Raw genomic sequence first — 12,219 nt, 5'->3', positions numbered from 1 at the left:
AATTTTTTTTTATAAAATCTATATTTATTTGCTACAGTTATGTTAACAGCTATAATAAGATATTTCTGGTAATAACATATATTCAGCTGATGGACACTGTGCTGCGTTTGTCATGAACATCCCAGGTGAAAATAATTAGGAAATTACGTTGTCTTTCGGTGTTTCTCCCTTCACCAAGTGCGTTCCAAACGGCTACATAATGGCACACAAGGGCCCTACTCACTCCAAAGTCCCCACTTCAAGGGCTTTGCCTTTGCTGTTTGCCCGGTGGCCGTTAAGTGAACTGCTGCCAGCTTATTTTTGCTCGTACTTGAATCCAAATAGCAGCATTAATAAGAGTAAGATGATCCTTGATCTTTTTATTTCCTGGTCCTCCGTGTTATAGGCAAAAAATAAACTGCTGTTTTTATGACAGTTTACACATTGTCAAACAAATGTGCTTTTGGAGACACTGTCGTATCGTTATATCTATCATGTAATATTCTTCGCCAGTCTACTTTTTGTTGTTTTTGTTTTTTGTATGTTGTTAATTTTATGATTGTCTTGATTTTTTCTTTTTCTATTTTGACCCTGAGTCTGTCTTAAAGTGGATATAATATAATATGATAATATGAGACCAAAAAATATGTAGGCCTATATAACACAAAAATATAATATAGCTATGTATCCACCAGGGTACGCAACAAATGAAGAGATGAGACCAGACTACTGTAAAAGGATGAGACCTAACAAAGTAAAACACACTCTCAAACATTTTTTAAACAACATGGAATTATATAGAATGTTTCTTCTACCTACAAAACACGGTTATTTTGTTATTTTTTACATAATTTGTTAATGATACCTCTGCGAAAGACGCGACGCAAACGGTACAGTAGAATGCTCGCTTCATATTCCACAAAATCATTTTACGCGTCAACGAGCACGTCGTCTTTGATTGGTCATTGGGTTGGGCGTTAACGTTCGCTTCAGACGCGTCGCGTTCCATACACTAGTTGGGTTGACTTGCGTCCAGTCAGACGTGTCAGAAAGATCAGCAGCCGCGGAAGTATCGGCTTTCAGTTCAACATGGCTTCATGTGTGACGAGCTGAGAAAAAAACCATCACAAAATCAGGGCTATTCTCTTTTACACCACTCCCAAGGCGTCAAACGAGGGAAAAGACCTGGGAAATATATTCAAGAGCTGCTTTTATTCAAGTAAGCAAGTCTTAAGTCCTGTTCCTGTCAGAGTTACAGAGTTGTTTTTGTGCCGGTGACCAAATTGTCTGGCGCACGCGCAGTGTGTGTGGGGAACGCAGTCAGATTGTCAGTTAAGAAAACGTCAAATTATTTCATGTTTAATGACTAACGTTATAACTTTTCTGTGTTGTGCTATTTTGTGTATTTGTGGTTAAATAATGGTATTAGTTCGAATAGTTGTTTAGTTTAAATGTCGGAAGTGCAGTTATAATGAGTCACTGGGTCGAGAAAAGTTTTCTGAGTTTTAGTTGTTGCGTAACGTTAGTGTAAAAAAGGGTAAATACCTCTAATAGACAGGTTTTGAACGAGTGAACTGTTAATAATAACTAATAACAAACTGTTATTAGTTTGTTTTATGTTGATTGTTGACTGCTAGTTTCGACTCTTAACGGTCAAGTTTCTGTTAGAGGAGTTGGAACTTTCTGTTTTCATGTCAGTAAGTTACTTCTCTGTCTTTGCTTAAAGTTGAATGTTGTCAGTATGTTGAATGGGTCTCTTAATTCACTACATAATAGATGTGACAGTTCTAAGTTAATGGATGAAATGGGTTTATTAATAAGGGATGAGTGATATTGAAACTAAGAGTTGTAAACCCCTCGGGCTAGAGCTGGGCTTGTCTGAACTATTATACTGTAAATATATCAACCTGTTGTTTAGTTTGGTATCCAAGTGATTTTTCCCAGGCCACTAATAAATCATTGGTATATTGTAGTGTTTCATAATTGTCCCAGTTATTGTAACTCTTTTACTTCCCTGATTATTAGCCAGTCATTACTGGCTATTTATAATATTTCCACAGAATTGCTCTGATGCAAACTAACCTTTCCATGGAACAGTTTTAGTTTTGGTGGACCACGGTGCCTGTCATCCGTTCTCAGTAAAACCTTTTGGAGAAGTGAGTTATGGTAGTTATGTCTTTCTTTATTCTGGTGATATTAGCCTTGTTGGTCGGATATGACAATGGTGTACACAGTGGATTGTGTAACTGAAGTCACGCAAACCTTCCTCCTCTTTCTTTGCCAGCAGAGTGTAGAGAAGCTCAATTAGAAGTCTCTTGTTCTCCAACAAATGACGCAAACTGACATCACTTGGTCTAGACGGTTACAGGAAGGAAAAACAAAAGCATTTATGGCCATGTTTTGTTTTGGGAAGACAGAGTATCATAAAAGATAAGACATATCTGGAAACTGAAACTGAAGCCTTTTTGGATCATTTCGATGTTTTTGTATATTATGGGCATTTTAATGTCGTTTAAACTCCTGGATCAGTGACAAATAAGGAATTTAAATATACTAAAGATTTGTTTTTTTTTTGTCATTTCAGTGTCTTATGTAGCCTATATGTTTAAACTTTTTGTAAAGTTGTACAAATGTAAGTAAAAATTAAAATGTATTAAATTAAAAATATGTTGCCAACTAAACTAAAAAAAAACAACTAAAAATAACATTCAATTTACTTATATGGAACTATTTGTTGAGATTTTTCACTTTAGTTCTTTGTTTTTATTGCTTGGTTATTTTTTTAACCTAAATTGTTTCTTCAAGATAAGATGATTGTCACATGAAACTGAAATTATTAATATTATTTTATTTATAAAAAAAAAGGAAAATGCATGTCATCCAGCATGACCGATGAATTATTACCCAATAAATACATTTTTTAATTTTATTTAAAAAAGTTTCTCTCTTCCTGACAGTCGCATCTAAATATAAACAGTGAATGTAAATGTAAACATGAAGGCAAAAAATAAATGTTTAATAATTAAATAATTAGACATCATTTTTTTCAACCATAAATAACATATCCATCAAAATGTGACAGTTTAATGCACTTTAGTTCATGATACCGGCATTTATTATCTGTTCCTTTGTTAGTTTTGGCTCAAAGTTGTCCATGTAATTCAAAGAGCCAGAGGTGCTCCGGTTTCCCCCACACAGTCCAAAGACATGCAGGTTAGGTGGATTGGATATGCCAAATAATTGGCTGTAGGAGTGTGTGTGTGAGTGCTGGGTTGCGCCAGGAAGGGCATCCATTATAAAACTTGTGCCAAATCGAATGTGTGAGTGCGGATAATTCCAATGAAGCTGACCCGGTAAATGAGCGGGACAAATGCTATAGTCAAGTCACATTTATTTATATAGCGCTTTTTACAATGCAGACTGTTTCAAAGCAGCTTTACATAGATAACAGGAAAATAATGCAAAAAAGTTTGTTTCCAGACGAAAACTGCATCCTGGTTGGTTTCAAAATCTGCAATTGAAGCGCTGGTGGCGGTTCCTCTACTGAACGCTGATTGTGCGTATGGAATGTGCATTCAAGGAATGTTTCACTCTGATAGTGAAAAGAGCACATTCACCACGTCAGAACTAGATGTGAAGTCTTCATGGTCTTCAATCGTAACATCTGCTGATTACCAATCCATCGAGTTCCAGCGTAGTCAGTCCTGGCAGAATATCTTCAGAAGGAGCGCTGTGTCACGGGGAAACCTGTCCAAATGCGAATGTTAAAGACATTTCAAGAGTAAAAAGAAGAAGCTGCGTTTACACGGATCCACACATCTGAATCCATTTGAAATCGAATTAGTAGCACAGTCGGTATAAGTCCACCACGTCAATCAGAAGGAATTAGCCAAATTCGATTGAAATTTCATTCGAATTGTAAGGGGTGGTTTAAACCTTTTGTAATCCATGTAATCAGGACATGTAAGATTCATCAATAAGAATTATTTCATTCTGATTGAAACAAAAAGTGCCCATAACATTTAAACGTAGATAATATGGTTGATGTTATTGTTTGTAAGTGGAAGGGATTTTTATTGAGAGAGGTTGAGAATTGTTCTGTGGTCAGAAAGACTAGCTTCAAAATCTTGTAATGGTTTGTCCACCCCCAGTTTTCCCATAACTAGCTCCACTCAATCAGTTTCTCTGTTAAGAAACCCTTGTTTTCCTGTATAGATCATTGACACTTTACCAATGCAATTGCGTTTTCTTCTTGAACAAATAGTACAAGGATGAAGTCAGTGTTATTTTTAACTATCCGTCCCTGAATTAAACATCTTAATTAGGTTTCCTTGGGTCTCTTTTTACAGTTTATGTAATGTTATGTAAAGCTTTTTTCCTTTTTTAGGAAATTAGGGCTGTTCTTGGTTTTGACGGCACCCCAGGAACGTGCGTGTGGCTTGTTTTGCTGGGCGCAGCCTTCGCTCTGTCATTTCGTCGGATCAGCAGAAGTGCGGTTCAGTGTTGGTTTCGTGACCCCGGGCAGAAATGAAGGCCTTCGGTTGACCGGAGTTGCTCTGGTTTGGAGGGAATTGAAAAGGCATCACCCTCTGCATCTGGGTCAGAGTTGTGCTGGAAGAGGGCGGCAACTGAAGTTCCAGTAAGACAGCGGGTAGACCAGTGAGAGAAAGAAAAAGCACTAAGGCAGCATACGTTTGTGTGTGTACCCCCCGTCCCCGCCATAGTTTTATTTTAAGCATGTCCAAATGCATATCTGTTGAACATGCCATTTGTTACATCCATGAGAGGTGCTAAGGTCCCATTGTTGTTGATCAGCTTCTGAATATGTATTACCTTGTCTTGGTTTTCATAACTGGTCGGTTTGGTCACTAATAAATATAACTAATATTTAATATTGTAAATTACACTTAGTTTTGATGGCTGGTTGATTTTTCTTCAACAAGTTAGAAGCTCTTTTAAATTGTGCCGCACCATTCTATTGTGCAGCCATCTTTTAATGTTTTAAGAATGTTTTTTTTGTTGTTTTCTTTTGTTATGGAAATGTTCGCCAAATGTTCCCCAGGAACAAGCTGCGTGTTTTTTTATGTTTTATCAAAGTGTTTTTCTCGGTTATGCCAAGTACTTTCTAAGTACTTTTTTTAATGCAGATATCCTTCAAACCTTCCCCAAGGAATCTTGATTTGTTTTCATGTTTATATTAATTCAAATCATAAAAACAGTTTGTGGCTCGAGTTTCCATGACCATTTTTAATGGCGCATGATGCCATAAACATCTAAACACCCCAAAAACATTTAACAGCCTGAGAACTTCTAAACTAAACAGAGGGACCTTTTTTAGTTTTAGCTTCACGAATATTGGAAGATTTACTACTAGACCGTGGCTCCAATTTGCTCTCATTTTCAACCCCACATTTCTTCTTATTTTCAATCATATATTATTTAGCTTAATGTTGCCTATATGCTGAACAAAATGAATCATTGAGTCTTTTGGAAAAAGACTTCATAAAGCCACCAGCTACGCATATCCCTTTTAACGCGGTTTAGCTTTGAATAGCCTCCATTGATCGTAGGTTCTGAATGACATCGGTAAACCTCTGAGATGGCTCTTTCCTTCAATGAAATGAAAGCCCGGTATGACTCACAATGACTTCATTAAATTCATCCTGCTGATGCTTGATACTAAATGTCCCACCCAGCTAGACAATATTGCCTGTAATCGTGATTATACAAAGATATAAGCTTGGAAGGCTTGTTACACCCTAAGTAGTGTAGTTTTCTTTTGAATGAGTCATTTTGAGTATTATGTCTGCCATGGTTGACATTTGCCTCCAGCTGGAACAATCTGTAACTTATAGCCACTGTGACTTATGAACAAATGAATGCATCCTTTCCTGAAAAACAATATTAATTTTAAAGTTGACCCCAGACTTTTAAACGGTAGTGTATGTCAGTGCTATGTTTTGCGTGTGACGACACTAGCAGAGTAACTTTTTCCCCTCTTGAATATTTAATCTCTTAATCAATGTGTCTGGCTTTGCCATTGCAAACACGTTTGGACGCACTTAGCATGCTTAGTTTGTTTCTCTAATTGCATTAGCTTCGACTGTTTCCAAACAAGTGTCAGCATGATTTCCCTCTATCTCCCGGGATCGTCTGCCCTCGCAAGCTCGGCTTTCCCAGCCTGTCATGCGAGACCCGTTGAAGTCTCTGTGGCCAGATAACACACTCGTTTGGCTCTTCCTAGCGTAGTCGCCTGACAAGACCTTTACCCAGAGATAAAGGACTGAGATAGACAGAGAGCAAACGAGTACACAGCGATACAACTCGGTTTTGGCACCGGACCACATAAAGCAAACAGAAGATGAAAACTGTGCCTGACCTTCTCTAAATCAGTGTTAAATCGCAATCTCTCCTTACTTGATTTTATGCATAAACTGTTACAGAATGAGTTCCTCCCTTTTAGATAATTTCACTCATCAGAACATAAGAGGTCAATTGATCCAAGAACATCGGGAACCCTGATAAAAGTGTGAAAGCTCACAAGGATGAGCGACAGAGCAGATTACCGGAGTCACACGTTCCTGGATGACTTCCACATGCTCCCGCTCACCGTGACACATCAGAATGTGAGCGGTGGCCTTAACTTACTTTTGAGGGAAACATGGGAAACCCCTGATGGTGATCCATGCCATGCCGCAAGCTTGAGGACTTTTTTTCCCATTACATTATGCATGTTTGTTTCCTTTTCTTCCCATTCCCTGAAAGAGAAGAGATGCGATTGCGAGAGATCAGAGAAGATTAGTGGACCTGCGTGAGGCATCCATCAGGTCTGGCGCCGCAGGCACCCTCTGTGGCAACAGTCTCATGCGCTGAGGTCACGGAATAATCTCCTTAGCTTTCGCAATTCACACCATCTGCAAGCCGTGATTATCAGACGTGCACTTTTAGTCCAGATCTGAAACCTTAGTTCTCTTAGCTCGGTTGGTTTTGAATGCCAAACCGAAGGGTTTCTTTCTTGTTTGAAGGAATTCCCCCTCCTTGTCACCGCCATTGCTGATTTTCATCCTATTTTTAGTGTTTACTCCTGAGTAATGAATCTTTTTATTGAAATACAAAGCATTTAGAATGCCACATGTCAGGTGTGCGACATTATCAGTCGCAACGCAGCAATTCTTCTCCAATAATGTCTTTTTCATTAAACCTATCCTATTTTTAAAAAGGTTCTTTAAGATTACTTTTTCACTAACTTACATTTAATACTAACTTCTCGTTTCTTTCTTTAACGCTTTGTTTTATACATTTGAAGCAAATTACAAATTATCGTTTTTGAAAATAGTGGCCCCATAGCATGCATCAAGATACATAATGTCGGGTTTCAATTGGAGTTTAGGCTTCCTTCTCTTTCAATAGAACTTCCCAGTTTGTTTCCTTCAATAGACCTTTTATGTGTTTCTTATTTGTTTTCTGGAATGTTATATCAAATAAAACCAGTGTACTATCCTTGGTGCTTTCTCATCTTTTTTTCCCCTTGTCTTCCAGTAAAGATAATGGTGTTTTACTGGAAGAGGACATCAACTCAATAGTAATCAGTATTGATTGTCCTTTGTGGCAGGGGGGTAGATAGATGGACACCTCCTCTTACTGGGATGCATTGACTGCCCAGGCATTTGACGGGGGGATAAAATATGGATGCAACCTCTGAGTTTGTGGAGTGTTTTTATAGACAACATGAAATCAAAATAATCTTGTTTACTTAATAGATGTCCCTGGTCTTATTGTGCATGAATTAAGTGCACGTTATTGTAGAGAAAAACAAATTATATCATAATCTTAGACATTTTGCAACTTTTCTTTTCAGCTGACATAATCGTAATCTTTAAAAACATTAATAATTTTCTAACACTGTTAAATATTAATAATAGTAATGATACTCAAAATGAATATCCTTTTTCTTGACTGCATGTTGTGATGCCTTAATTCACTTGTAGTTTTTAGTGTTTGGGTTATTTACACAAAATAGTACAGAATTGTAATATTAGTATATATAATATGTAATAATATATCAGCCATAACATGCAAATAACTGTTCACTGGCATATTATCTACTTCCTTACGAGAAACACAAGTTGTTTTGTGCTTCAGGCTTCTGAGAATTTCCTTTGCATTTCAGTTGTTGTCCCTTCATGTGTTACCAAGATGTTTGTTTTCTTAATTTGAACTGTCTATGTCTCAATTTTGTATCTTCACAATGAATTCTATTCAAATATTATCCTTTTGAACATAAGAGCAGCCACACAAGTCTCAGGTCGCATAGTCAATGAAAGCCTTCATCAATGAAAGCCTTCACAAAGGTTTTCGTGTGAACTTTTATGCTCATTTAGTTGATGATAATAGATCTATTCACTGTTTGGAGAGCAGGAATGGATTATTTTAAGGTGTATTTCACCTATTAATAACAATTGTGTGTGTTGTTCCAGGTGACTATTTGTGTCATTTGAGTCTTTCTTCCTGCTTGAGGTTATTTCTCACAGAGCTTTTAAAGCATAATGCTCATCCTTATGCTCTCCCACTTGATTTTCCACCATTATGGACGTGCCGTGTCTCCTTTGTTTGTGTGCTCAGGTCATGGAGTGAAGGCATTGAACGGATCACTCAGGTTTATAAAGTGTGGCCTTCGGCCGACATGTACAAGACTGCAGTCTGATGCCATCGCTCTCAATTCCGCCTGCTATGGACGGGCACAGCTTCTCACATTCGGATGGACCTCAGCTGGATGCCGGGGGGTTCGTCCTGCCACCCCCTATGGTAACTCAGATTAGCTTTCTTTCATTTAGCATCATGTCTTAGTGTGTGAAAGTGGTCGCACCAATAAAAAACATGACCTAGGTTCGAACCTGCAACCTTATGGTTACCAGCTTAGATCGTTAACCACAACACTACACCACCCTCTTGGTATAGGATCAGCACATTTTTGTGGTAAGACAAAATGCTAAGCTACTGTACCTAGAAAATACTCATAATCATAATGTTCATCACTAGTTTCCTTTTTCAAAAACTCAGGTCATTCATTCTGATATCTGGCAAAACCTCAAGAATTTGTGTGACAAGAATGTGGGTGACACTCAGAATGACGTCTTTGTGGTCGCAGAGTCATTTTAACAGTTGGTAGACACAATTTCTGATAAAGTGATTTTTTTTTCTTGCTGTTTCATTCGAATACTGTTATCATGAATCTTGTATTGTGACAATACTCATTAAAAATCGAAGAAATAGATGGTTTTAAAGTCGAAAAAGGAACTGTAAGATAAATATTTGGGCAGTGTTGGAGTACAGTGATGTCATCACGAGTGTAAATATTATTTGTGCATTCGAAGGGAGTTTCCTGTGGACTCACATTTTGGATTTAAATTCAAATTCAAATTCAAATTTATTTATAAAGCACTGAATAAAACAACACAGTTGACCATAGTGCTGTACAAGCAGTAAAACAGTGAGCAGAGAAAAGACAAATAAAAGATATATATATATCCATATATCTAAATAGGTAGTATAAACTTAATAAAAACATTCAACAACATATATTTATAAAAAAATGACACTAGCACCCTTCACACTTATCTTAATCGAACGCTATCATAAAAAAATATGTTTTCAGATGGATTTTAAACTGACTGAGTGTAGGAAGGTCCCTAATATATAAAGGTAAACTGTTCCATAGTTTAGGGGCTGCGACCGCAAATGCGCGATCCCCTCTAGTCTTCATCTTTGACCGAGGAACAGCAAGACGTTTTTTAAATTGTGATCGTAGCGATCTCATTGACTTTTGTTCCTGTATTAGATCAGCAATATAAGATAAGGCTAACCCATGTAGAGATTTAAATACAAATAGCAGAATTTTAAAATGAATCCTAAAAGTGGATTTAAACAGAATTACATTTGGCTCTTCTCAATGGTTTAATGGTTATGATTTTTTACATTTTCATTTTAGTTTCTGTTTTATTTTCAGTGTGTTCCTTAGTTTAGTTTTCACTAGGTGATTGTTAGTTTTAGTTTTATGTGTAGTTTTTCTAGTAAATTTCCTTTAAAAATAGCTTTAGTATTTACATGTAAAAATCCATGTGCCATCATTTTCGTATTTTTTTATTAGAATTTTAGTATAACATTTTCATATTAGCCATTTATTTATCAGCCATAACATCATAGTTGTATCTACTTTTTTTTTTAGGTTAGCGTAAAGGCTAGAACTAATACTAGTGCATTCCTACCTAACACCTAAACTTTCGCCTCTAAACCTTTCACTTCCTCTATTTCAGAGTCACGTGTTTGCAAACAACCCTTGGAGCTTCCCCCATCAGACCTACAGCTTGCCCTGTCCTGTGCAATCTGAAAACCAGTAAGTACCCAGAAGTCTGTCTAATCATGATGCCTGATAAGGATGTTTGACTTGGAGTGTTTTCCAAACCTGGAGGAAACCTAAAAGTGAACATGAAACCAAAACTTGACTTTCTTTACACGTGCTCCTGGTGTTATTGTTCACAATATTCCAGAAAAAAACAAACTTTTTTGTCTTCGCAATCTTCCATCGAATAAAATGACTTTTGGTTTTTAATGCCAATTATTTTTACTATCCAATCAATCCCTCACATATCATACCAACCTACATTTGTATTTTGTTTCACTCTGACATGCATCTGATTATGAAAGTAAAGTGTGTTGCTAATGACATTTGGTGTTGACTTTAAGAAAAGCGTGTCGCCATTGTATTACTGTATATCTGCCATTTCCACAGGGGAAGACCTTTTGCAAGTTGACACAGGGTTTTTTGGACTTATTTTGATAAAGAACTGTATTGTATTCGTAAGCTTGATACAAAATGTCACAACATGTCCATTCACATCTACATGACCCGATAAGACGCAAGCGAAAACATCCCTGAACTTGACATGACACATGATAGGAACTTTATCACCTGGCTTGGTCTGTAACTTTAGTCGAGGTGGGAAGCCCTTGGCACTCCATAATGACTTATCCTAAAAATCTGCTGTTTTTAAAAATGTTTCTTTTTTCTCTCTTTTTTTTTACAATGAAAGTCAATGGAGTTGTTTTTGGACCCCGTTGACTTTAATTGTATGTACAAAAAATCTTTAAACATTCTGAAAATTTTTTTTTTTTGCTACTATCTAAATGTCTGACAAACAGCTTAAAGAATGTATGCAATTTGCCACACATACTTCTCTAATGACTTGTCATCATTCAGGAATTGTTGCTATGGCTGATCATTTCATGTGATCAAGTGCCATCAGCGGTCACGTGAACGGAGGGGTGTTTTGTTTACAGAGGTTGTGGGAAGTCCTCTCTCTGTATTTATAGCACACAGTAGCGATTTATTGAAGAAATATGGCACAGGGAAAAGAGACAGACGAGATATATGTGTGCAAAGGTCAGTGTGTTTGAAAACGTCAAAATAAGGGTCTCGGTTTTAGAAAGAATAAGTTTGTGGTTGATGCTAGCGTCAGTGCTACATCCTGTCCACCCACTCCTTGGTGGAAAAACAACTTGATGCATTTACAGAATTTGATCGCTAACAATGTGAGAACCTTTAATGGTGCTTTGGCTTTCTTTTTTTGGGGGCTTTTTTCCAGCTTTTGTAGACAGAATAGGAAAATACCAAACTTCATGGTTATTAATAGTTTATGCTTCATATTACATTCTTCCAGAGCAAGACACCAGATACCTGTTTTCCCAATTTAATGAGTCATAGTCAATCAGATGTTTCAAATCTCTTGGTGTTTGTAGTTCAGACAACATTGTTATTATATTATATTTTCAAATTGAAGCAAATACATTATTATTATTATTATTATTATTATTAGGGGCCAAGCCCTGAAAGGGCGTAGCCCCTATTGTAATTGTTAGTTTTGTTATTATTTTTCCCGAATGGGAGTCAATGGCAGCTCTATGAACCGTAAGTAGGAAAATGATGAAATTTGGCACACTTGTAGAGATGGTCATGAAAAGTAGTTGGACCAATTTTCGAGTCTCTAGGATCAACTCTATAGCGCCACCACCAGTTCAAAGTTTCAACATTGAAATGGTTATAACTTTTGAACCCTTTCATCTAGAAAAATGAAACTTAGTACACCTGATTCCTCTCATCATTACGACATTAAGACTCCACCCATTACAGTAGTGGCCATTTTGAAAAGTACAGTATTCCGTTTTTTCGCTACTCCTTCAAAT

At 36.9% G+C, this 12,219-nt stretch overlaps 1 protein-coding gene across 2 annotated transcripts in view; it reads left to right on the top strand.

Annotated features, from left to right (window-relative positions):
• Positions 1–970: 970 nt before the first annotated feature.
• sbno2b (strawberry notch homolog 2b) overlaps positions 971–12,219 on the top strand; it is a 47,920-nt gene continuing 36,671 nt past the window's right edge. Inside the window, exons 1-3 of one of the 2 annotated variants that reach the window (XM_077226405.1) lie at positions 971–1,198; positions 8,602–8,784; positions 10,293–10,372. In XM_077226405.1, the coding sequence (XP_077082520.1) occupies positions 8,683–8,784; positions 10,293–10,372 (182 nt within the window). In that variant the 5' untranslated portion in view covers positions 971–1,198; positions 8,602–8,682. The remainder of the gene's footprint in view (positions 1,199–8,601; positions 8,785–10,292; positions 10,373–12,219) is intronic. The other variant, XM_077226406.1, reaches the window with a different exon arrangement.

Source organism: Siphateles boraxobius, unplaced genomic scaffold (assembly GCF_051911475.1).
Source record: "Siphateles boraxobius isolate OS27281-9 unplaced genomic scaffold, OSU_SipBor_1 13, whole genome shotgun sequence".
Classification (NCBI taxonomy): domain Eukaryota; kingdom Metazoa; phylum Chordata; class Actinopteri; order Cypriniformes; family Leuciscidae; genus Siphateles; species Siphateles boraxobius.
The sequence above is the reverse complement of the archived record's forward strand: the minus strand, read 5'-3'. Positions and strand labels throughout refer to the sequence as shown.